We start from the raw sequence: 27,801 nt of genomic DNA on the forward strand, positions 1-27,801 counted from the left end.
GAATGGGAGTTGATTAAAATGGGACTTTACTAGAATGAAACTTGGCTAGATTGAGACTGGGCTAACATGTGACTTGACTAAAATGCGACTTGACTAGAATAAAACTTGGCTAGATTAGGACTGGGCTAGAATGGGACTGGGCTAGGACCAGGGGGTGGCCTAGGCTCGGACTCGATTGCAATGGGACCCGGCTAAAATGAGACTTGGCTAAAACGAGATTCAACACTCACCTGTTCTGTTCCCATGGGTGTGGTCGACGCTGGGATGCCGCAATGTCGACTTGATTGAGCCGCCATGGACCACCCAAGGAAGGAGCTTGTTAAACCGATCCCTGACATTACGCCAGCTGCAGAGTCCTTGCTCAAAATCACACTCCTGTCTGTACTGACCTGCAAATTCAAATCAAGACGTTTCAGCGTCCCCAAGATCAGGCCAGTCTGTCACACTGCTCAGCCTTCGGGGTTAGTGTTCTTCAGGCTTTCTGCACCCTTCGCCATCTTAGTCTCGCTTTCGCACTACCAAAGCTACCGAAATGCGAGACTAAAACAATACCTTTTCTATTGCACTGCGATGTGTTTTCACAGAGCTATTTACCGAGAATTATAGCCGAAGAGGGTGCAGATGCACATACTGTATGACCCTACGTGAAATACACAAAGACATAATTAGCAATTTTGTGACTGTAACCTACCTTTGGGACGGGTGCAATCGGACAGTTGCACGGCATCAACGGCGCAGTAGAAGCCCGGGTGTAATCCATTGTCAATAGAGCAGTTGAAGTTCAGCTGTTAAACATAACAGAATGGCACTGAACTCTTAACCTGTTGTCAATTTACATTCACATCAAGATGCACAACGGTGCGCGTAGTTGTGTGTGCAAATACTAGAAATTTAAAAATAAGATACTGTATTTTTGCAGTGCTTCGCTTCAGACTATATTAAATATATGAATCGCATTACTTGTTTTCTTTTATGAAGACTATGTTCCGCCCAAAAAAAGTGAAAGCCGTTTACAAATCCCTGTAACGCCGAATTGGAGCGCAGCTCTTGAGGCGGAGGAGTGAAGGGTACTGAGGGGAGGGTAGCCCCCTCCCCCTTCTCCTCCTCCTCCCCTCATTCATTAATATGCTCCGGGGGGGGGTGTCACGTGACTTCGGGGAGGGGGTCACGTGACCTCGGTCACGTGACCTGGAGGGGTCACGTGACCTCAGAGGGGTCACGTGACCTGGGGGTCACGTGGGGTCACGTGACCTTGAGATGACCTTGGAAGGGGTCACGTGACCTCGGGGGTCACGTGACCTTGGGGAGGCGACCACGTGACCTCGGGGGCCACGTGACCTCAGAGGGGTCACGTGACTTGGGGGTCACGTGACCTTCAAAGGGTCACGTGGGGTCATCTTGGGGTCACGTGACCTTGAGATGACCTTGGAAGGGGTCACGTGACCTCGAGGGGTCACGTGACTTTCATGGGGTCACGTGGGGTCACGTGACCTTGAGATGACCTTGGGAGGGGTCACGTGACCTTGGGGGTCACGTGACCTTGGGATGACCTTGGTTACGCCGACGCCGACGCCGACGGCGACGGCGACGCCGACGCTGACGGCGACGCCGCTCAAGCCGGGAACGGGCCCCTAAGAGCTGCGCTCTAAAAATTGCAAAATACCCAATAATAGGTAGCTGCATCATCAAACGGCACGTAACAACTGCCGCCATGCCAGGTCTCTTCCTTTGCACAATAATAAAGCGTCTAGCTGAAACACTTGGGGTTCTGGGTTCGACTCTCCTCGGGGGATGCTTGTAATTTTATTCTCTCTTCTCAATTTATAAACTCATCACTTCCTAACGCACTCATTTCATGTCACAGATTTGAATTTTCTTCAAGTTTGCCGTGCCTGTGATCTGCGGTACTGTCTCCCGTGTTAATTCCACTGATGTTTGTCGATCATTTTTTCTAATCTTTTCCTGTCACATCCCCGAGGATTGCTCACCCAATATCTTTCACCGTTGACCTCTTCAGACAGATGGGTACCGGTATGGGATTTTACAGCAAGTTTGGTGAGCAATGTATTTTGTTACTCTTCATCAGACCTACTAATTCGAAGATTATTGCACAGCCATTCCCTTGCAAATGCCCATCTGAAACCTTATGAAAAATTAATATTTATGGTAATAATTACAGCAGTGAAACTCTGCAATGTCATTGAAACCAAGCATGTTTGTATAACAGTGAAGAAGAGGATGATTGTTCAACTGCAAACCTGAAAAGTGCTTTTGGCGTTAAACGATACTTCAGCCTGGACCCATTCATCAGACAGGAGAGCTGAGTTCGATCGCTTCCAGAGAAGTATACTCTTTTTGTCACCACCTGAAAGATTATACAAATTTAATGAGCTCAATTCACATACCTGTACTTTCCATACTATGAGCAATACTGTAACCTAATGTAAGCGAGCCATAATTTTCGCGAATTTCACGACTCGAAAGTTAGCAAACTTTACAGGGGGCGAATATTACTAGTGACTAGAGGGTCTAATTCCAGCTTTCAAGATTCGCAAAACTTAATGGTCGCAAATATGACCCCGGTTTTCAATTCGAAAAAATCGCGGCCGTGAAACCAATGGATTTTAGAATCTTGCAAACGGTTCAGTTCAAGCAAACCTGTCAGATTACTTAATGAATGATACCGTATTTTCAAGACCACAACCCATAGACTACACAGGTTTAAACGTTAACATTTTATGCAGTGCGGGCTATCTACAGGGGTGGACGATACACGTTTTTTTTGTTTTCCAATATCTTCCATTATGATGGTACGTACGCCAGATTTGGTGAATGGCAGATTATGTATATCATGCGTTTTCTGCAGTACAAGCTTGCTTGTGTGCTAATAAAGTTGGCCTTTTCTAAGGTATGACGCATATGCAATGCTTTTCACATCGCGACTATGCACCGCTGTGAAATATCTAAAGAAAGAAATGAAAGCCGCTTACAACTCCCTGTAACGCCGAATTAGAGCGCAGCTCTTGAGGAGGAGGAGGGAAGGGAACTGAGGGGAGGGTATATTCCTCCTGCCTCCTCCTCACCTTCTCATCCTGTCGGCTACTCTTCCCTCCGAGCGGCGTCGAAGCCACCTCACGAGAGTCACGTGACCTCACGGTTGTCACGTGACCCCTGTGAAGTCACGTGACGATGACGATGACGTCCTTACGATGACGTCATTGTCATCAGTATCGGGATGACGGGATCAGTGACATTTAGTGATGGGACGAATCTTTATCCGAATCGAGATTCGGAGCCAAATCTCGAGATTCGGAAAGATTCGGAAGAGTAGCCGAATCTCAAGCGATTCGGAAAAGTTCGGAAAGATTTGGAGCGTTGCCATGGTGGCCAGATCACGTTGATGAATGTTTCAATTTTTGTAATATCGAATTCACTAAATTCTGCAAAGTGCACAAAATAATATTGTAATTAAAGATCATAGTAATAAATAAAATGTCACGCTTTGTTTATATTATTTTGGATGTTTGTCGAACGGTACCGCTGGTATCGCGGGAAAATTGGTTTCGGTTTCGGATGGCGACCAAAATAGGCATGCTTGGGGCACGTGGAAGTAAAAGTGCATGTTTTCATCGCCGCAAAAGATCGATGCCGTACGTGCTGTTCGGTACAGACACATTTTATGTCCATAATTACGGTTATACTGGCACACACCACACAAGTGAGTATGTTCGGATTGATTATCGCCAACGTGTATCCACTGAGGTATTCTTATCGGAACGCGGGAAACTACCTGAAACTCCTTGCGCCGTCCTATTAATCTCCCGCACAGCATTTGTACCTTTCTGGTTAATGATATCTGATTTAGTGGTGTTTGTTTCCGCGTTGGAAACCCCTGTGTTGTGTTTCTTTTTCACCAAATAAAGTTCACGTACACATAACTTGCTGCCGTGGACGGAGAAGCGAAGGTGCGAATTAGCGACGTTTTTCTTCGCCACCGTGCCGGTACGCGGTCGAAGTTGTGACGAGCAACATTCACCTCGCTCTCGCGCCTTACAGGTACAGACATGCGCAGCTCTAGAGAAGGAGACGGATAATTTCCTGGTCTGAATATGCTTATTGTGCGTTGCGTCACATTATGTATAATACGCAGCATTTCGCTACATTTTACCGATCACCACAAAACCACACAGAAACTGAGACCGTGCGTTGGTTAGGCCTACGTCAACCACACCGATCAGCTCAGCTGGATCTGGGCGTGTGCCAGGGTTTAGAATGACAGTACAGTACATATCATTACGTTGAAATAAACGAGACGAAGTCTGGTTATATTCAATAACAGTACCTAAAAAGAAACACAATTAACCGCGTTGACGAGCTTTACGACAAGATTCACGCTGCCGTCTTCAACCAGCGACGAATCGGACGAATCTCCGAATCTGCCGAATACTCGTCACGGGAAGTTCGGAAATTTCCGAATCAGTCCGAATCCGAATCTCCGGTGATTCGTCCCATCACTAGACATCACCAGTGACGTCACGTGTGACACATTAGTGACGTCACGTGTGACGCATTATTGATGTCACGTGTGACGTCCTCTGACGTCATTGTGTATACATCATCATCAATGTCACTGATGACGCCATCGTCAGTGATGATGATTTCATCATCGCCATCGTCATCGTCCCTAATGACGTCATCGCCGTCAATGACGTCATCAGTGGCGCCACCAGTGGCGTGACGCGTCCTATAAAAGCACCGCACGGTTACGGCGACGGCGACGCCGCTCAAGCCGGAAACGGGCGCCTAAGACCTGCGATTTAAAACGTTTCTTTTAGGTGAAATTTGCTTCTGTATACACTATATACACAATGTTCGGACGATTGTCTCAGAAATATGGGAGATTTATGGGCAATGGGAAAAAATTAGTATATGTGGCACTACCGAAAAACGCACAACCCTACATTTTGTGCTCAGCCTAATTCAGTCACGTCAAAAGTATGCATTCAGACGAAATGGGACGCTCTCCCTTTACCAGCCAAGAAGCTCGAGACATTCCCACCATGTTCTATTCCGAGGCACGGTAACCAGGAACAAGTATATATGCTACAAACTATGTTACAGGAAGCACATGAGGCATTTTCACGAAATGCCTTTTGGCATCCTGTGAAGTGTGCTCTGCCATGTGGATGGACAGCGTCTGCCACTTCCCTCATTAGTTTGTATGTAGACGATAATTTACTAACCTTGCTTTTGGTGTTCACGAAACGCGCAAGCATGGCATGTGGTTAACTACAGAACTCAATAAGTATGACTGGGGACGTTTCTGGGTTGAAAAAGAAACACGTAATTTTGCTTGTTTGCCTTTCGGAGTCAACCCGGCGGCATCAATCGCGCCAATTTTTGGCCGCCGATGGGTTGACTTGATGATCGCCGGCTCGTCTAAAGTCTGAATAAAGACCTGCATACCTAAACACTGAGTTCCAGCCTATATTTTTTGTGTCTTAGACTATTCTGGCTGGCGCAGTCGATCACGATGCGAAAGATCTTAACCAATCTGGAAAACACTGCCTCAACATTTATAAAAGGACAGGGCCGAAGTTCATCAACATGGTGTCCGGTGAGATTTCGAGCCGTAAGTACGACTCAAAATCGAAATCGAACCGAAAATAAACGTGCATCTTATTTCGCAATCGAAGGATGCTCAGAGGGACTAAGGGGAAGAGGAGGTAGAGGAAGAAGTAATAAATAGTTGATAGTCAGCTCCGTGTTTGTCCTGTCCTGTCTGTGTGTAAATGTTTAGTGTTCAAGCTGTTTCTCATAGACATGTACCCACTAGCTCAACTCAAACCAGTTATTTAGTAAGGACGTCACGTGAAAGCACCCTCTACAGAGACACTTTCGTGTGCTATACAGCAATATTTTCCCTAAGTTAGACCCCAACACCTCCCATAAAATATCGGTCAGTACTTTATATAAGTTATCCGTAGGGTGTGTATTTTCCGGTGTTTATCACGAGAAAGATAGGCGAATGTTTTAATTAACTTGGTAACTTTTTTAAACACTGGTTTGTTTCGGTTGGATGACTCGCGACGACGCTAAAAACGGGGATTATCAACAAAAAGAAAAATTAGGTTATGAACATCCTTAGTGTGAATAAATGCTGCAACTGGAAACGTAACTGAGTTTCCTTATTTTCAAGTGGCGCGATGGGTACATAAAATCTTGAAGACAGTTTTTTGTAGCCGCAGCACACACTTCAGTCTCAACATAGCCAACACATTATCCACAGATTCGTCTCGTTTCCTAGTTCTGTTTATGTTATTTAATATCGAGGATAGAAACGCACGGAATCAGCATTTTATTGTGAACCCCTCCTCCTATCAAACCCCCCCCCCCTCCTATCCAAAAGAGTGAAACAGTTCCAGCGAATCCAAGACAGCGTGACACCTAACCTAACCGAAAGCCCTTGAAAACTAAACGGAAAGCAATCAAGGCCTCTCCGTTTCCCAGGCGAGGAGACGCATTCTCCAAAGTCAGTCGCCCAAGACAACACTGATGTTGGCAGTGTCTCTCTGAAAACCGCAGCAACTTCTGAATAGACAGGGGAGGGTTGCTGGATCCATGAAATAGCACGTTTGGCGAACATGAATGGCGGAGGAGTTTCAAAGAAAATAGCCGTGCCTTGGGCGGAAGCTTTCAACGACCGGTGTTTTTTTTCTGTTTTAATCGCGGTGAAAATATGCTACCACGTATGTTTTTCAGACTTAACCAATTTGTATGTTTGTCACCTGCGGATATTTATATGTTTTTCGTTAAAACCAGAAAGTGTAGAGCGTACCATAGTTATCCATGGTAGCCCTAAGACGTAGGAACAATAAAAAACGGACAGAACGAGGTTTCTAACGCAGCTTGAAATTTATTGAACAACCATCGCCTTATATACAAGTCGCAGACCTCTTTCACAAATCCAACAACCTCCTCACCCACCTTGTCGTTAAACTCGACGTTCGAATTGTGAAAGAGATATGGGACTTGTATATAAGGCGATGGTTGATCAATAAATTTCAAGCTGTGTTGGAGACTTCGTTGTTCTGTCCGTTTATCTTATTGTTCCTACGTCTCAGGGTTACTATGGATGTCACTTACCAGCTCGCCTGCGTCTTCTATTAGCTCTGCCGTAGTCATACGGACCGAGTTAGCACAAAATGTAAGCCTGCGCTTGCCGTAATTAGCACAGCAGTGCTTTCGTGAATAATACGGCACAACCCTCCGCACGCAGTACGACAATAATCTCCGAAAATCAAATTCCAGCACTTTCCCAAGGTTATAATACAACGCTTGCATTAAGTTGTGCATAAAAACATTGTGCCTCATTAACAACCCGTGGGCATGCCGGAAATTGCAAATCTCACCCAACATGGAGACCTCGAGGGTATGGTTGTCATTCCCCATGATGGAGGGATATGTCGGCATGAAGTAGTAGAACCTCAGGCACTGCTTGCCGCCGAGACCTTTCAGTTTAGGTGAGCTCATCACAGCCGAAGATTTGACCCACAAACTGCGTTTGTAAATTGCGAAGCCACCTGCCAAGAACAAAAACACGAACTTCAAGTAAGTAAGTGTTTATTACAAACAGTACTTGCGAAATTCCGTGTGAATCGTCAATCACTAGTGATTCCAAATATATATCTATATTTTTTTTAAATGTTAATATACGGGTAGCCCAGAGGCCAGAGCAGGTTGTGACAACTGGCAAATGGAAATAAACAAAAAATGCATAACAAATGTTGGGCAATCATGTTGCACGGTGAAATGTGTGGCATTTATACTCTCGAAGATCTTCATCGGTTAGTTTATCGACGTGGCCGGTTTACTCGATAGCAATTCCTGGAATGGAAATACCGGAGCTATTCCTGGATTCTAAAAACGTGTGACCGAGGCAATTAGCTGCCTGCCAGACGCAGAGCAGATGCTCCCCAGGGCCTTTCCCGGAAAAGGGCACCTCAACTCACGACAATGAGAAGTGACAGGACGGAAAGGCAGTCATTTAATCATCAAAATGGTATGGTTTGTTTCCCGCCTGGCTCGAACGTTTCCTTACAGCGATGGTTATCCCCCGTCGTCTGACTCGGTCAATCAGCATCTAGAAAATCGGTGGTTTCACAAAGTGTTCGGACCGCCCCCCACCCCCCCCCCCCCGACAAAGCAAAAAATGTTTCATGTTTAAATGTTAAACATGAACACGATACGAAACTACCAGGATAGTGTTGGGGTGATGCCTTTATAATGATTACAGGAACACGAATACCCAGGCGTTCTTTTAAAAGTAAATTTGAAATGAAATGCAGGCATAAAAAATGTTTCCAATTAGGCACTAGAAAATTGATGCAAGCTCAAATTTGTAGGCGCTCCGCACACATGAAATCTATTTGCCGCACATATTCATTTTTAAGCGTTTGCATTCTAAATGAACAAAAATTAGAATTAATAAACGTTTTATGCAAATATTTGATAGTTATATCATTTTACAGCTGTGTGACACAAACATATTCTATGCGAATTTCACGCACTTCAAAAAAACATTTTGTACGATACAAGCCTGCAACGTTCGCACACAATCGCGCAAGGTGTCATGTTTGAGTTTTTTTTTTATAAAATATAGGTAACGTAACTAAAGACTAATATTATTCAGGGCAACAATCTCGCATTCATACATTGTGTCTAAAATTATAGAGCTTCTTCTTATATCACTACTCGAGATATTTACTACACCGCCACCGCCCATAGCCAATGCGAGTATCAACCTCTTCTTTGTTCACAATTTTTAGGACCCAAGATTTTCTTTCCGTCGTAAAGAAGTCATTGATTGTTTATCTTATAGATTAGTCAGTGACAAGGAAAAATATCAGGTAAATTAAAGATGTTTACCAGCCGCCCTCAGTTCAACTTTCTCGGAAATCGAACGGACAGTCAGTGTCTATTTGTCATTTATAGTTTTATCACGTCTTAAAAATGTGAGGAACTTGGATAACTCACCTTCAAAGGAACCTACGGTAACATCTCGGGGTCTGAGGGAACCAAGTGTTGGTTCAGGAACAGCAGTCCAGTGATTCAGCGCCCAATCTTTCGACTGATGAGATACACTGTAACCGCAGGCGTTTCCCCAGTCGAAGTCGCAAGAGCCGTCCACCGGTGCTGCGCAAGGGATGTTTTGCGATCATGACATTAACGCTGCAGCGCAGGATTCTATAAGCTGAAGACTCTAGGAATGTAAATTTACTACTATACATCAGTTCTTGCTAAATGTGGGCGTCAGATCCCTACGGCAGTCAAAGCTGGAATTTGAGTGGTTCGCAATCTTACCGCAAGCTTTCAATTCAATTTTAATTCGCTATATTAGCAGGAATACCTAATGTATGCATGATAATGAAAAACCAGATAAACCCATGGCCAGTTGGCTAGTTTGTGACCCTTAAAATTACGCATCTGTGGTGTAGAGTAAGCAACAAAGATTTCTAGTGTGCAAACCCTCCGATACAAAGTTGTTGCGCGTGTTTCGAAACATCCTATCGTGTTGTTTCCACCAAGGTAAATTTTGTGTGTCTAATTTTTATGGAGCTTAAGAAAAGTGTGCGGGATGGTGAAAAATTTCGCTAACTACCAGCAAGACAACGTCGATGTCAGCGCCTTGGTTGACTGATTTTGGAAGTTCATAGCGCAAGAGCTACAAGGCCAATTGCGCCACAATAAGTGAACAATCAAGAAACACTTTTGTTCCAACTTCGGCAAGGGTTGCTTGAAAGTTCAACCTCAAGCTTCGTAAAGCAAGAGTTCGTGTCAAAGGTAAATGCTAGTTAAGAAAGTCTATTACTCGGTTAAAAATAACTACGGGATGCCGCCCCAGCAGGAGAGCCAAAATGAAATGAGATCTATTGCCTAAAAAAATGCAGCAAAATGACTGCGACTCTTTGGCTCTAGACCGGGACAGAGCAACAAGGTATGACAGCAAGGGTAGCGCCACATTGATCACCAATCGATGGTCTTTGCCCCAAAACAGGTACCTATGAGTGATAAAACATTGTTCTATTCTGAGGAGGCACACCAAAGTTTTATGAAATTGACTCTTGCATGAAGAGCTTTCCCAGGCCCTAAGAGCAGGCTTAGTAACATGGAGCATTTTTCCGTGCTTCATGTCCAGGAAAATGATTGGAAAAGGTTACCCGCAGACCCTGCAGGACAATCGGCCATATTTGGAATGAAGAGCGTGCTGGTCAGGATAATATATATAATGGGAAAAACATAAGACCCGAGGACCTCTTGTCCAACCTTGTGTTTTGTGGTGTTTTCAATATTTATACTGTCGGCCTTATCGTTTCCTTCTACGTCAACGTGACTAAGAACCCGACCAAACCTTATCTTTGACCCTCCTGCAGAGCAAGGTTGAGTTTAACTTATGTCCTCTTTAAGCATTAACGTTGAGTTTATGTTATGTCATTGCTCGCGCGTTGCGAAGACAGCGCGAGCAAGTACACAAGGCCCGAGCATCGCGAGACAAACGCACGTCTCCGCCATGGCAGCTGGGCAACCGAACTCATGTTTTTTCTATTCCGTTTACTACTAGAAGTGCTTATTAAAATACTGGCACCAGTTTACATTAAATTTTTCGTACAAGCATGTTTTAGTATTTTTGAGAAAGCAAATTGAAATAATTGAACTTTGAGAATCAACAAACAAACCAGCCCTGAATATTTTCTTCTGAATAATGTAGTCAAACGCTATTGATACTGTATAGTGTACTGTAGTAAAATGCTGGCAATCGAATTAACTCGCTTAATTTTCGACACGCGCGTTCTGAATACACAGCGCAACAAACAAAAGATAAAGTCTTGGCGATATATGTATAAGTATGAAGATAACCATCGTACTTGATTTGTACTTCACGATGATCTTGCTCAATTAGAGTGGGAAAATTCAGTTCTGTCAAATTTTGAAAGACAAGTCACAAGCCACTGGCTGTGACCTCCAGAGAGTAATGTCACCGTCGGCTTTACAAACGCGGCAGACCTGGTCCAGTGAAGCATGCAGCGAAGTACAAAGATGCTGAATGCAGGAGCTTAATGAAATCACGATGATTGGCTTATTGTTAGAGACGAGAAAACCTCAACCTTGTAAAAGAAGAGTAAGTCGGATGTTAACGGTCAGCCAGAATCTTGTAGGCATATATTCGGCTTTGATATGTACGTCACTCGGTCAGTGATAGTCCGTTAGATTCTGCATGCAAACCGAGAAGGACGTCCGCAAAGCTCCGGCTGCTAGTCTTAAGCCAAGATGGTGAACCGGATCCAACATCCTCAGTGAAGATGGTCGGGCCGATTCATATTCTACCGCACAATAGTCAACACACGATCTTACAAAGGGACTGCACAACGGTTTTCATTTCATTTCCAATATTAGTACTCTTCCAGAATACGTTATATACGCTGACGATACCAGTCTTTTCTTTTCCTCCTCCGACGTTGAACAACTAACTGGCACAGCTAACCGAATATTGACATTTTCAGCGCGGTGATCATTAGTCGACTCGTTTCAAATGAACACAGAGAAAACTAAAGCTGTAAAATTTCATCCCAAAAGAAAACATGTAATGCACCTACAGCCCTTAGTTTTGAGTCGTACCGTCATCCAGTCCGTGGAAACTTTTAGATCTCTCGGTGTTAGTCTTACTGCAGCGATGACATGGAACGACTACACAAACGAAATCTTTCTTGCCCTTTCTAAGGTTGTTGGAATTACCTCACGAGATAGGCATATTCTACCTAAAAGAAACTAGACATACTTTGTATTGCGCTTTTTTTATTTGTATTTAAGCTACGGTTATTTTTTCTGGGGTACTACCACAGCATCCAATACACAGAATCTCCTGATCCTGCAAAAGAAAATATTACGTGCTATTAAGAAAGCTCCATATAATTCCCCAACAGGGCAGGCCCACTTGCAGTTTCAAATTGTGTCTGCATATAATTTATTAGAATATAAATTTGCGTGTTTTGAAAATGTTTTATAGCGAAAAATTATCATTTTATTTTACATATTGTTTCTACTCTGCCTCACAATACGCCTTATAAGACCAGGGAAAAAACACATTGTTTTTTACCAAGATGTAAAACGGACTATAGCTTTACTCTGTTAAGTCATATTGCCTAAATTTTTGTTAGCGCATCTATATGATCATCTGAGTGAAATATCTTCTTCTGTCCTTCGTATCGCTTTTCTATAATTTGTCTGTATTTCAACCTTATGTAGGTTGTGCGAAATACGCACAGAACTACGTGTACTTCAATATACATTTTATTTTATTTGTTATTTATTTATCGCGAGCTTACACTGCTGACTTGTAAGGGTGGCGATACCCGTCAAGCAGTGGACGACTCTGCTTTTTTCACGACACTCTCAGTTTATGTTTCAAGCTGAAATAAACGCTGACTGATTGACTGAATGTAGAAGGCATTTTTATGAGAACACGATGAGTTGTGAGGTAGAAATTTCAGAAGGTTTGTAGACCGAAGACATTTTGTTTTCAGAGGTTTCAGATATGAAATCCAATTAAGCTTTGTATCAAATGGCACTCCAAGAAATCTGTGGACTTTCCTGGCACGTACAGGAGTTCCATTTAATTCCAGCGACTGATCCAACGACGACCGACGATACGAAATGCCACACAAACTGTTTTATAATTGCGAAGAACCTAAACCAATTCTTTGGAGCCCACAGGGAACGTTTCTCGATGACTACCAGCAACTCGCGCTTACAGCTGGAAAGGTTACAAACGAATGACGAGCTCCGTATACCCAGCATAAATATTATGTAAAATAGAAGGTTGTGGCAGTCGTGCGATTGAATTCATTTTTCCTGACCGAAGGAATCAGATAGGTCGCAGCCGAGACGAAGTTGAAAGGTCTGTCTGTTAGATATTTGCATACACAGTGCAACATGCGACCTCGGATGTTACATTCATACAGATTTCGAAGAATCCCGTATATCCACGCTATATCATACACCTTCTCAAATCGATAAAAGAACTGCAACACAGTGCTGATCATTTAATGATGCCTCGTGTATCACATTTTCTATGAGCATCAAGTGGTCGAGAGGGGAACGACCTCGGTGGAATCTACACCAGTTGATATAAAAGGCCCTCTGTTTTTCTAATGCATACACTAGTCGCCAGTTTATCAGCCTTTGAAAAGATGCTCCGAGGCAGCTCGTCAGTCAGACTGGGCGGTACTTGACGGCAGTGAGGGGTCTTTATTAGATTTCAGAAAGGGAATAATGTGTGCAAGTTTCGAAGCCTTGGTGAAACATCCCGTTTGCCATAACTAATTGAAGAAAAGGAGAAGGTTTTCGAAGGATTGCGTGGACTGGTTGCGAAGCATTTAATAGAGAAGCCTATCGGGCCCAGGACCTTAAAGGTTTTTTTTTTCTTTTTATTAAGAGCCATCTCAAGTTCCCATTTCATAAATGGCTGGTTATAACAGGCTGAAGTCTCTCCAAATATGACTAGCTTTTGTTGCTCCGCACGAGCTCTAAACTACTCAAAGTTAGCACTGCAGTTGGCCGAGCTAGATGAATTATATAATAAAAAAAGTTCCCCGAGGATGTTATCTGTGTCCTTTAATGATAAAAAAAATTAAACGTTGGAAAGGCAAAGTCTCTGTAGTCTCCAATTACCTTTCTATATTTGTCTCAGGCCACTTTGGCGGCAACAACACTAGTTAGAAAATGATTGTACTTTACCCACGATTACCGTTTTGCTTTCTTCCAAGTCCAGCGAGCCTCGACTTATCGTCGCTTGATCCCTACAAAATTCTGTGATGTGAATATCTGCGAAATCTTCCCTACGCCTTGTTTTGATATGCCAGGGTTGCGACACACTCCTCGTTCCCCCAAGGTTTACATTTTGACCATACATGATCCGATGTTGATGGAACAGGCTGCTGACCACCCCTCAGTATATGCCCAGTGAGATAGCGCCTAGCATTTTCAGGAAACGTAAAAGAATGAAGATAAAATAATGAAGTGGAGTGAAGATTAAAAAGTGCCCAGTCAGCCTTCTTTATCTTCCACCTAGGAACTTGCTCTAAGACTATAGCAATTGGGCAGTACTCTCTAAAACATTATGATAATTATCGCTTCCAAAAAGGATATAAGCGCCTTCCATAAAAATCTAAGAAGTAATGAATGGGAAGAAATACAAAGGTCGATAGATCTGAATCATTTGTCTGCCACACTAAAAATGTTATCTCTAACGTTAAGAGAGCACAGCCCGAAAGACAATACAAGACGTTCAATCAGACAATCACGGAAGTCCTAATGGGTGCTGCTTCACATAAAATGATGGGCGTTAAAGGCTCTCAGAATTAAGAAAAAAAAAAAGATTTCTGAAGCTCTCCTACGGGTGCGCGCAGCTCTGAGTGGTTTAAAGGAACATTAGACGGTAAGTACAAAGGAAGCACTGTTACAGGTTGTCCAGGAGGAGACGTACTGCAACAGCTTTCAATGGTGTGCAGAGGGAAGTTTGAAAGTAAGCAGCTCCACACTGCACAACACCAACAGAAGGGGTTCCACGTGGAGCAATCATTTCTAAACACCTGATGACGTCTTAAAATGTAAAAACAATTAGAGTGAAGATTGGAATATTTCAAGGCAAGATTGAAGGGCCAGAGCTCATCCATAAAATAATTAACAGCATCAATATTTCTTAAAATACCACGACAGTTATTTAACTTAATTGTCGTTTATTAAAAGGTGTGTTTGTATGGAAATATAAATAAATTAAATTCAGTTAAAAATAAAACTATGGAGAGCAACCAAAATCTAGGCGTAACACATGGCCATATTACGGCCGCTACAATTAAGATTTCCGAGAAGGTGTTTTTCATTATATGACCACCTATTCGGATCCAGGATTGGACAGAATGTCAACATTTGTCGGCATCTCCACCTCCTGAGAAGTGTCCGTTGCAACATATACAAAGCTGGTAAGGCTTGGCGCGAAGTAAGAAAGGGGGGGGGGGGGTCTGAACCCCGACCACAATCGGCTGGAGGGGTGGCAGACAAATTGGGCAAGGGGCCACCGAAGTTCACGTGGCTCTCGCCTTTCACAAGAGCTGCATTGGCACTATGCCACTTCTTCGGCGAGTGGGCCCTCTCAAACGTACAAGAGCAGGAAACTCACATTCACTCCATAGGAGGGGACGTAAGAGAAAGGAAGGCACGGCTGCTGCCGGCCTGTCCTTGGATGGGGGAGCCGCCCTCGAGCTAACATTTAAGGCTGAAGGAAGCTGCTGCTGTCCTGCCGTAAAGTCAGGGCCATGAGGTCGGCAGCCAAAAGCTCTGGAGGGGCCTGGATGATCCTCGATTTCGAGCGTGGCACAGAGCCCCTGCTAACCACATCAGCAAAAATCCTCTTTGACACAAAGAAAAACCACTTCTTCGCTTCAAGATAACAAACATGTTCCTTCACTTTGAAAAAAAAAGCTTCTTTTTTTTTCTTTTCAGGAGGGACAGGTACGGAAATTTTCGGGGTGTAGTTCATCACAATTAACTTAGTGGGCCACAGCCTTTTCAGAAATTACAAAAACACGTCCGTGTTTGCCACACTTTGCACGTGTCTCCTTTCCCCAAAAGCTGCGTGCTCCGCGACCAAAATGTTGACAACGAAAGCACCGCTGGGGGATGGGGACATAAGCTTGGCGGATGCGGCAGCTCAGGTGTCCTATCTTGATGGTCTTTGGGAGTGCGTATTTTCAAGTCAAAATAACGTACTTTTAAGGAATTTGTTCATGATTATCTGAAACGTGACGTGTTTCACAGCTACAACACAGAGAATTTTGAGCATTTCGAGGAGCTCCTCTTAACTCTTGCGAAAAACGTCATCCTCAAAAAGGGCTCCACGAATAGTGTTAAGTGTGCGTTGAGGACTAAACGACACCTTCACGCCAGCAATGGTGGTCAGGTTGAGTAGTTCTTTACTTTGTTTTTTGGGGTTTAGGGGTTTTTTGGGGTGACAAGAAGTCTTCAAAGTAAAGTTGTTTTTTTCCTTGCAGGAAAATTTTACAATGTGCTCTAGCACTTTGCTACAACAAAAGGTGACATCTTCGCAATTGAGTTTTTTTATCAGGAGAATGAACAAGAAAAAACCTTGGTAAAGGATTCTACCGCCAGAACTTTTCCAATGTTTTTTTGTTCAAAGCAGCGACCCTTAAGAGCGTGCCATGAACAGGCTTTGGGGGGTGAGGGGTGGGCGGGGGTGAGGCTCAATAAGAGGGCAAATAGTGTTCGGAATCCGCAGTCCACCACCCATTACCGAGCTCAACGGTGGCTTGGGTAACGCACCACAAAAAAGGGGTTTGATGGAGACGTCACTGTCTGGAAACTATAACTAAGTGTGGGTCAAGACAGAGGTCCATCGCTACCCAGGGTTAGCCCTCGACGGCAAAGAGTGTGAAAGTGAAAAGAAGACTAGGAGGAAAGAAGAAAAAGAGTAAATACGTGAAGAGGCGACTGACTGAATCATGCTGGCCCCGCCTTACCAGGACCACATCTATGGGAAGCGGCGCCCGCCGTTGTGTATTGCCTCACCCTGGGACACTGAAGGGTCCAAACATCCCCGGGCTCGACTCAACCACCCGGACGCCTTTTTTACAATATGGAAAGCAACGCACAGACAGCCATGCGTGGGAGAATCCGCACAGCTCGGGGTCCGCGGTGACGCCAATCAACAAACACCCACTAACACAGGCGCACACTGAGGGGTACTAGTGCATTAGTCACGGGGAAGTTTTTGGACGGCCTTTCATTGTTAAGTCTTGGCACAAATTAGCTGAAACACCCTGTATGTACAGTAAAGTCTTCCAATGAAGAAGTCAGTTTTCTTGGAAGGATCGCCGATCAGCCATCGCTCCTCTATGTGCTAACCACCCTACTCTTCCCCCCAATGTGTTTGGGTCCTCAAAAGACCAGCACGCTTCCAACCCAGAATTTCAAGAACTATTCGCGACTTCAATTCACTATAGGTGGCGCCACTCGTTTTCCAAAATGGCGGGTTTAGTGAGGGTCGGAGATGCGTGCCGCAGCTGAGCCTGTCTAGAGTTCTGGCTTCAATGGGCGACACAAATTATTCCTGGTAATGCTAGAAATCTAGGTTGTTATGAGCGCAGGTCACCTCTTTATCCTGGAAGCAAAAACGGTGTTTAGCGTAATATTTAGGCCAGGAGGTACGTTTTAATTCCGTAGCGAAACCGAAACTAACCTTTGGATTTAATTTCTCGGTGTAGGTCTTAATTTCAGATTCTTTCATAACTCAAAATGTGTCTCACACCGTAATTATTTAGTTCAAGAAGTTGTTCGCGGAAACTTTCATCCCTTTAAAGACAGGGTCTTTCCTACACCTCAGAGGTAACATAGAATATTATTATTTGTTGCAAAAATCAGTGCTGATATTTGTGCGTTTCTGTTACCTTTCCTCGCTCACATAATTGTCATATGAAATAATGAACTACGGGACTTTCAATGGCTTGTTGTGTATTTAGATAATTAATTTTTTTAACATTTTTCCCAGCACCAGAGGAACAGAATATATCCAATTTATACAATATGTTCACAAAACGTATGAATTAAGAAACGCTGTTGTCACTAGAAAAATTCAAAGACGGAATCCGAGTCAGGCAGCTGAAGTGTGCGTGTTTTTAAAGCAGCGCGTGATGCATAGGAGTTTATATTGCATCCAGTGTCTGACTGTTTGCCTATCTTGATAACGATGTCAGAGGTTTTCATGTGTTAAAAAGAAAACAAGAGTATACCTTTTGGGAAAGACTATTATGGTTAAATGGCGTATTTTTGTGATCGTAGCGTCAAATGGGGGGCAAACATTACCCCGATTTGTATTAATATTAACATAAATATTAAAATTAAGATATTTTACATTAACTGAAAAGCGTGTTGGTAACATTGACTTCCGACAGAAAGAATAAAACAAACTTATCGTCCCTTGTGTCGAGTTTGTTTTATTCTTTCTGTTGCCAGTCAAAGATACTTTATTACGCAATTTTTCAAGCTCTAAAATAATTAGTTGCTTATAATTTAATTTCAAACGTGCGAACAAGTATGAGAACCTAAAGTGTGCTAATTATCATCACTGGTGCCAATTGCAGCATTTTTAATTACCAAGTTATAAAATAAATAAAGTCTAAAATCAATAATAGCATTCTAGCTAATGTGAGAAATTCATGTAAAATTAGATTAAGTGGGGGTGCTATGAAAACAGCGAATTTTGACAATTACCAAAACTTTCAAAGTCGCCGCCAATATCCTTCCAGACCAAATCCCCCCTCCCCCCTCCCCCCCTTCCCTCCCCCCCCCCCTCCCCCCCGAAAACAAAACAAAACAAGAACGGATTTTTTTTAATTACTACTCTATTTTTTACAGTTATTTACTTTCGTACTTGCTCGACGTCGTTTTGCCAATCTCCGCCTTTCCAGTTCGAAGGAACGCCTACCTGCCTGCGCGTCTGCTCACTGCAGCACGTTTCGTAGGCCTTCGAACCTGGTGAAACAGTAGTGAGGTTTAGTATTGCCTATACGAGCGAGCGCAAGCGCTGTGTGTTTGCGTTAGTTTTGCGTGTTCAACGCTGCGCGTGCGCGGAGCCCAAAATTGCGGTCTTGGATCGGAGCAAGGCAACGATGAGCACGCGCAACATGGAGCACGCTGCCCTAACGCAAACGCAAAGTGCTTGCTTCTATACGCAATACTAAAACTCTCTAATAAGGTACAATCTCATACCGGCCGCAGCACTGCATTAGGACATTGAAGCGTGTTGTTTGCATTCGAAAATGGCATTTCGCGAGCCATGATCGCGAGCAGTTCCGTCGTGCCCGCTGGGCAGGAGAATCGAGGGACCCTCACTAGAGCGCTTCCCGTTTCCGCCGCGGGAGGACGAGCAACGAGCTGGAGACGCGAATATCTAATATATAACCAGGTGTCATGAAAATATTTTCAGCTATAGATTACCAAACTCGATTCATATGAGCCCAGGTTTCCCAAGGGTTGCCCGAGGGGTTCCTCGAGCTCCCGAATTTTCTTGACCATACCTCCCTCTGAGTCAAGTGGTTCTTGCAATTTAAGTATTATATTAGAGGATCTGGGATATTTATTGGCCCATAACCTGCTGCCAACGACTGTTATATGCGCATCATTGTTTGAAAGGAGTGTTAGACTTATGCACTGCCTTACTGCATGAATGTTGAGGGTGGGACAGCAACGCAATCGGTCTGAACCATTTTGAAATATCTTTTGAAGGAGCCAAATCCATTTTATAACAACATAAACAACTTCGGGAGCATAAGAAAACACTACACTTTCGTTTGTACTACTGCAAATATTGTCTATATGTTAAGATTTATGTGTTGAGCCGTCCCCCTATAAGACGTTGACTAGTTGCCTTCACACTTCAATGCGATTTTTCATTAGCGTCCATTGCACACCACGCTTCATTCTCTCAAGACAAAACTAGCTGTTTAGGATAGAAACACCAGCCACAAAAACAAGAGGCTAGTTTTTGAAGGACAGTATGAACGGCTGAGAATGGTTACTTCAGCCATAAAGTAAAAGGTAAACCAAATCATAACAGTGAACCCTCGTTAACACAAACTCCTCGGCCAGTAGCGTACCAACGTGTTTTTGAGTGGGGGGGGGGGGGGGGGGGGCAAACCAGAGCCCCCCCCCCCCCCCATGGCCGGGGCGGTCCCTTGGTATGCCTGTGGCACCGCCGGCTAGTATTTGCCGTGCCCAGTGGCGGCTTTTTCAGGGGGGCAACACACATGCCTTGTCCCCCCCCCCCCTCCCCCACTCTGAGAACTAAGGGGCAAGCCCTTGCCCCCCCCCCCCCCCCCCCCGGTTGGTACGCCCATGTCCTCGGCTATGTCGATATATCGATGAAGTGAATATATTTCTTACTGATGGAATGATCACAAACAATGAAATTGAAGAGACCTCAAAATCTTGTCAACAAAAATTATTTTAAAAAAAGACAGGGCACAGCAAAACGATGAATTGGTCCTCCGAACATTGGCTGACAACAAAACAGCGATTCAAAAACACTCAAAAATAAAATAAAAAAAAAACATCTTAAATGTTCTGCGTCTTTTTGAGCCCGCGACAATGTTAATTCTTATGAGTGTTGCTTGCTGATCATTTTCTTGATGTCATTTTGTACTCCCCACGATGCCGCGCGCCGTGCGAGTGTCAAGGCAATTAGAACGATTGCCGGAAGGGATGCACAATAATACGTTATCAGGGAAGTGAAAATCAGTGCCTCACTTATCTCGGAACACTGCTGATTTAGAGTGAAATTTTTCCTAGCATTTATGACTTTGAAGTAACAAGATTTTGCAGTATTTCATGAAAATAATATTATAACAGATTTATCTCAAGCACCTAAATCAATACTTCTTCATTGAAGTCCTAAAGGCTCATCAAACTGCAATGTTTAATTGAGGTAAAAACGCACATTTTATTAGGTACATAATTCATATTTTAAAACTGCATGATAAAAAATTTGGCATGTGAATGATAAATATGCCTCCTTAAAATCCTGCCAAACTCATTAAATTTCTTCAAGAGTTTCCACCCACTGCTCTACCTAATTTAGTTTTAATTTACTTCATTTACTGCTTCATGACACAGACGGAACCTGTAAAAAGGTGAGAACTAAACAGTAGAGTAGATATAAAAATATAGACCTAGGATATATTTATCCTATAAATATTGTTACAATATCCGAAATATTGTTACAATATCCGAAATATTGTTACAATATCCATATAAATATTGTTACAATATCCGAACATCCTTGCTAAATCTCAAAGTATAAAAAAGTCAGAATGTTGAAGGCTGTCATTTATACCAGCCACATTTTAATCAGACCTTTAGAGAAAGGAAGAGTTTTTACATCATATAATAAAGTGAAATTATTTTTCAAGGCAATGCTGATACAATTTTTCCGAATTTTGCCAAAACGTTCCAGATGTAGAACCGTAAGCATTTTAGCGCTAATTGCGCAGCCTTTGCATCACTTCCTGGAGGTTTTTTTTTTTTTTTTTTTTTTTTTTACCATGAGTGAATCAAGATGAGTGTTTCTCAATATCGAAATGTTTGAGCCACCCAAACCTAGAGCGTTAATCGCTGCTGAAGCCTTTGTTTTTTGTAATACATAATATGCTGGATGTAAGCACTCCCTCCTGAGAAAGATATCGGCTGCTTTCGCGCAACGCGTGAACTTGTAAAATCAATAACATGCCATTTTGATCAAAGTTGAATATGAACCGATAACTTATGTTCATAAGCAACGAAAAGCTTTAGCACCTGGAGTACATGGGCCATCTTGGAGAGTGACGTCGTCGAGTGCGAAGGCCTCGTACACGCCGAGGCGCTCGCTTGCCACGGTGATGACAATCTGCAGCGAATGAAGAGCACGTACATCGCATAATGTCATGTTAATTGATGCATTGCAAGCATTAGTGAATTTTGAATTCTAAGCGAATTCGAAGTGAACAGTGGTTTCGGGCAAATACTTTCTAATCGAATATCATACACAGTTTCTCCAAGTCTTTTACTACTATTGCACCATGCCTAAACAAAGCTCTAGATGAACACGCCAAGGCTGTTCCCAAGCTTCCGCTGGTCCGCTTCAATACTCAGTCAATTTTAACATAACTACGATATATTATGGACCGTGACGTGGGAATGCTTAGTGCTTGCATTGGGGTGGCAAGTAAACAACGAATTTACCCAATACATAAACCTATATTCATTCCCAGCTATACCGAATCAAGGGATTTAAACATCTGCTTGCGATATGAAAAAATATTTTCTGCATTCTCGAATTTGCAAAAAAAAAGCACAAATAATGACTGCAGGTTGTTTGGACCCTGCAGTTTGATCCCTGCAGCCACATTTTAGTTTAAAAAAGTGACTGCAATGTAGATATCTACATTCATAATGTTTTCGTTGTTTTTTAACACACCAGGAGCTAATGTCCACTATCGCGCTTGGAGATGCGCTTTTCTCCTAACCACACGGCTGCGCTGCGGCTAGGCGAGACCCGGGCATTGCTTCTCTGCAGTGCAACGGTGTTCGGTTATGGGCGCAGTCAACGGAGATAACCCGCCCCGATCAGCACTTGCAAAAGTATGAATTCAGCATTCCATTGCGAAACAAACACAAAATCACTTATTATTCGAAAACCTAGAATTTCAAAATACAACTATTCTCACAACCCTTATGATGCCACAGGAACTGTGACTATGTGAGCTTCAGTAGTCAATTGGTCAACTGAGTTGAAGGGAAGCTGAAGAGATCCTTTCCTGTAAAAAAGCTAAACGTTTTAATGGCGCCTAAAGGATATATCACTGGTCTTATTAGTAGGAAAATCGTAATTTCATATTGACAATTTGACGTAGCCCCACCCGTTGCGGCGTGCTTAGCGTAGGAGAGTGCCAGAGCGGAGAAAAATAACTAGAGAAACTGACGTCATCGGCGGGCTCACATGAGCCTCGCTCGCCACTTATCAGGTCGGGGAAGCCGACGTCGATGTGACGAAGCTTTGGACAGTTAACAGGCCAGGGACGGCGCCAAGGGGAGGCGAAGAGTGGCGGGCGCCTCTCCTAAAATTTCTTCTGCTATCCAGGATGAAGCAGCTTTGTACACAAATAATTGCCTACGACGTCGGCTTGAAGAGCCAGCGTAACGAGTGTGCAGACTTTAGAGCCGTTCATATCTTTTATATTTTTTTCCTATTAACTTCCAGACGCTGGAAGTCGTACCGCGGGCGAGTAAGCTATCGAGCGCTTTTGAAAAAGCAGCTCCCCTTTGTGACGCCTGCTGGCTTTTCTCTCCGTATTCCGCTCTGTGGTGCTTATCTTCAGCGGAGACCGGAGATGTGAACGAAGAGGAGTTAAAGTAGAGGTCATGGGGAATTCCGGACTGTCTCAGAAAAGGAAGCAAAATCTGGTTGTGAGTCGGAGCACAGGGGGTAGACGTCCCTGCTGTGATACCCCCCCCCCCCCCTTCTTCCTTCTCGTGTCTTCGCATTTCCCTTTTCAATAAGCACACCGCATAAGCTATCTTGATAAGCCCGTGGGCGACAGCTCCCCAGAGCAACTTCCCCCCCCCCAATTTGGTTCGCCTCCGCACTGCCCCCCCCCCCCCCCCCCATTATGAACATCCTGGCGCCGTCCCTGTAACAGGCGGAAATCGCAGCGCATATTTTTTTTTTAAACAAATGCGCTTTACAGTTACTTTAGTCCAAGTTAAGTGTGACAACTGAATTTACTGCACGAACTTAACTTAGAGTTCTTCAAAAGCACTTAAGATTTTTTCAAGTGACCACAATTTGGCCACAACTGAAGCGACAGCTTCAAGTGTTGCCAAGAACCAAATGTGAGTTGAACTTTTTCTTCTGCCGGCTTTGATATCGACATGTCTGGTAAGTCTAGGCAATATGCAAGGCGAAAACAAAATTAAACTACGGTAAATTAGGAGCCGCAATGCATTGGCCACAGAACTTGCATCCAATTGCTTCATCAGACACTGGGTTGAAGTAGACTAGCATACCATTGTTCAGACATTCATGACAGATTCTTCTCCCTTATACTCTCATCAATATTCTGCAGGCTAACACCCACCTATTTATAAAAAAGCCACGCGTTGCATTCTGTTTCAGGTGGGTGGGGGAAGTCTCCACTGCAGATAAGAAATTTGTTCGGTACAGTACCACAACTAGCCTGGGACCACTAGCGTGCGTCACGCAGTGATGATACAGGACCGCACGTCTGTACGACGCTCATTTAGATAAAAACGGGCAGGGGTGAGAATTAAACCAGGGATCCTTGGGTGTTTATTCGCGAGCGCTCCCCGTACTCCGAGCTGCGATAGGCTAACTTGCAGGGTGTCTAGCAACCGGGAAAACCGGGAATTGTCAGCGAAATTTTAATTCGCAGGAAAAATCAGGGAATTGTCAGGAATATTGTCAAAAAGCGAGCCCAGTCAGAAAAAATGAGCCGGAAACGCTATCGGGTGCCCTGAGCAAAGGCAATTGAGGACTTGGGGGCAGAAAAACAAGCAATACATTCTGCTTAGGGCGGAGCGCGGGCTCTGCTCACCCGGTGTAGAGTGTACTACTCCATGCAAAGGAAGCAGCTGACAAATCCAGTCGAAGCTCTGGATTGGATTAGAATTGAGGGCGCGACACTAGGCTAGATCCAGTTAGAGCTACTAGATTTAGTAACAAATAGGAAAGCTGCAGACCCCAATACCATCTAAGCCGTAAGCCAAAAATATGCAAAATTGTGCATCTGGCGGCCATGCAGCCATTTGGTTATTAACGTGTGTGGTCGAGCATCGTGTTTTCATAGTGAGTCCGGAAGTGGCCTCTTCACTGACGATGTCGGTGGCAAGAAAGTGCTCACTTAATACGGATTTGACGAACCCGAATATTTCGGAATATGCAAGTTGGATTAGGCCCGTGCAAAGTGATCCTCACAGTGCTCAATGCTCACTGCCTTGTGTTGTAATGGTCTTATATATTTAACCGCCTCTGCAGTGGTCAGGGAAAAGTCAGGAAATTTCAAAGTAATAATTTGCTAGACACGCAGGTTAAAAAACACCGCCAAGTTGCTTTTTCTTTTTGCTTGATGTCTTTGCCAGAAGTAAAACATTTACACTTCAGCTAAAATAAAAACGGAGAAAAGCGCTTTTGCTATTTTTTTAGAAATGGGGCATTTTAAACGAGATCCCATCAGTCTTAGGCCCATCTGGCCTAAGACTGATTTTGATTAAGTTCTAGCTTCTTTGACCAGGAACGTCAACAAATTTTCTGCACGAGAGAAAACTTCCTGATTGATACTAAGCTGAAATGTACAGTTTTCGAAAGGCGCAAAGCAGTGGCGATCTGCATGATGCAACAGAATGCGCGAAACACGACAGGACAAATTCGGAGAAACACACACACAGGGCATGAGCTAACTGGTAGCTAATGTTTATTGAACGATTTCAATGTCACAGAAACTGTTTTGCAAATACAGACACAGTGTTGCCTAATCGGGGGAAAAGAAACAAACGTGACACAGGGTTAATACACAGTGGGATGCTACCCCTTTTGGTAAAGTGCGAAACCAAATGGCATGCGATTAGGACTCCTTTTTTAGTGTGGACTCTTTACATATCATGAACCAAGAGTTGAAGTTTTTCATCGCCTTCGTAAGTGCAGACGACTCTGATCAGTGCCCCTGCCTCTCGCGTGCTCGCATGACTCACGTGTACCTTGCCTTACAAAGCATCGGCTTATCACACGATATAACTTCCTGCTACGTTTTAATGCGGTGTCATATCTGTTTGCTTGCTTTTTTACAAGACGAGAGTGTGTGTGTACGGGACAGTTTTTGTGACATTGGGATCGCGTCGGAAATTATAGTTGCCAATAAGTGCTTGTCCTCTTTGTGTATGTTTCTGAGACTCTGCCGATTCCTTTTTTCACGTTTTTTCACTATGTTCATCAACCAACTAGACCAGCAATCCACTATTTTACAGTAGAAATCTGATCCTTATTCTCAGAAAATTAGGCATAAAAACAAAAATGGAATAGCTGTTTGCAGCTCAAACTTGCCTACAACTAGGATGTTATCTTTTTCTCTACAATGCTCACTTCGAGTTTGGCAGGTGTTATCTTAAGTATGCCTCATTATTATAACTAATACTTATTAATACTGTTCCCTTCTAAAAAGTCACTTTGATAAGATTGGGTACAAGTTTACAAACAAAAATAGAGAAAGAAAGAAGAAGCGAAACAATACAACTCATTACACCTACAATGAATGTACAATTACAATTACGATTCCAAAAGCAATCATTGAAACACTTTAGACACTAATATGACAAAACAATAAAGAAGATCGATGGCCGAGCGGGCTAGCCCACACCAGCTCGGAGCACATGGAGCAAAAGCTCGAAGCTACAGAACCCTGGGATCCTGCATTCGATCCCCACAGCTGCCCGTTTCAAACTGGATGAGCAATGTGCCGGCGTCCGGTCCTGTATCAATACTGCGTGGTTCACGTTAAAGACCCCACGATAGCGGTTGTACTGTACAGGCTCAATTGCTTATCTACTGCTGGCAGACAAGCTGCCGGTAGAGCCAGACAAACTTCAGGCGGTATAAACATACAAAGAGACGCAATTACAAAAATAACTTGAAGCACTTGCTATCACTTCCTGTGACCAGAACAAGAACAACAACAAAGTATTTAACACGCTATATATTACATAAATTATCAATAACACTTGCAAAGTCGTTTGGATAGCGATCAATGCGATATTATGGTGAAGGAGATTCCAATCATGGATTGTTCTAGGAAACAAATGCAATTGACCAAACCAAGTGTCCTGCAAATGACGGCGGCAGCTGTTGCATTGTTGAAAGATGTGCTTAGGGGAGTTCCTTCAAGTCAGTATGCTTAAAAGCTTTGCTTTCCGCAAAATGGTTGACAGAGGCTTTAGCTGGCTTTAGAACATGTGTGCTTTTGTGGGATGCTTTTACGAGATATCCTTTTGTAAAGCGAATGACAGAGACATGCATTTTGATTCCAATGCTCTTAAAATGTTTTTAGACGTGCCGGAAAGTCGTCAAGAACTCCAAAGCGGCGGCAGTGGCTGCGGTTTCGGAGCTCTTGCTGTGTGGACGGCGGCAAGGGGACAAGAAAAAGGGGAAGCGATAGCCCAACTTGGCATATTTGACATTACTGGGCGAGAGGCGACGACGATAGGGAGTCAGCGACAGTGCGGCGGCGATGGGGATGCATGCCCCCCCCCCCCCCTTCCCGCCTCCGCAATCTTGTGGTTTTTGTTTATGGACACCGCAGGATTTCGACAGAGATTGGCACTAACAGTTGCCACTGTAAAACCAATACTTCTTTTTAAAGCTGGTTACACAATTAAGACCGAACGCTTCATGAGCAAATGTCACCGAAAATATTTCTATGGTGCCATAGCATCTGCACTATCATACCTGATGAGTTCCCAAACGGGTCTCGGAGTAAACCACCCGTTGCCAGGAGCTCGAAACTCCAGACGTAGCGAATCGGAAGGTAATGTTCTTCCCGCCTTCTTGGACGGACTGGAAAGAGGCCGGCACGGTCCGTATACCAGAGTGGTGGTACCACCCGGTGAAGCAGAACGGGCCCTTGGACGGGATGCGGAGGAACGAGACGCCCGTGGTGCTCGCGTACGCGCAGGATCCTTGGTCTGCGGGCAAACACGGTGTACCACGTTGCACTTCGTAGTTAAATAAAAGACACTCGAGACACTCTGGCAAGGCATATGTGTCTAAAACCCTGGGCTCTCAAAGTGGTATTTTAATAACCCAGTGGTTCCTCAAACCACCCTCACGGGTTCCCCAGTGAACACTCATGGGTTCCCAGAGCACCGTCCTCATTTCCTCAAGCGCTCGAACTTTCTAGTCCGCTCCTGCCGTTAAGTAAAGTGTTTCCTTTTTTTTTCCCAACCACACTCTACAGATAAACTCCTTTGTTGCAGACATTTCGAACCGGATGGTTCGAACCGGTTCGAAATGTCTGCAGCAAAGGAGTTTATCTGTAGAATGTTGTTGGGAAAACGTTCCGTGAGTACTTAAAGGCTGTTCGAGAAATAAACCAGTTAGCTAAGTTTGAGACGTTCTCTGTGTCTGTTCCT

The 27,801-nt window shown here is 43.8% G+C and overlaps 1 protein-coding gene across 1 annotated transcript in view; it reads right to left on the reverse strand.

The window, feature by feature from the left end:
- The window catches only part of LOC8033077 (MAM and LDL-receptor class A domain-containing protein 2), a 217,299-nt gene that overhangs the window by 180,078 nt on the left and 9,420 nt on the right, over nt 1-27,801 (reverse strand). The window contains exons 3-9 of the mRNA XM_040210498.3: nt 27,119-27,354; nt 21,421-21,511; nt 9,037-9,195; nt 7,413-7,583; nt 2,259-2,365; nt 692-785; nt 231-389 (exon numbers count right to left, since the gene is read on the reverse strand). Of these exons, the coding sequence (XP_040066432.1) occupies nt 231-389; nt 692-785; nt 2,259-2,365; nt 7,413-7,583; nt 9,037-9,195; nt 21,421-21,511; nt 27,119-27,354 (1,017 nt within the window). The remainder of the gene's footprint in view (nt 1-230; nt 390-691; nt 786-2,258; nt 2,366-7,412; nt 7,584-9,036; nt 9,196-21,420; nt 21,512-27,118; nt 27,355-27,801) is intronic.

The sequence above is a fragment of the Ixodes scapularis genome, unplaced genomic scaffold, assembly GCF_016920785.2.
Source record: "Ixodes scapularis isolate PalLabHiFi unplaced genomic scaffold, ASM1692078v2 PGA_scaffold6__148_contigs__length_123643588, whole genome shotgun sequence".
Lineage (NCBI taxonomy): Eukaryota > Metazoa > Arthropoda > Arachnida > Ixodida > Ixodidae > Ixodes > Ixodes scapularis.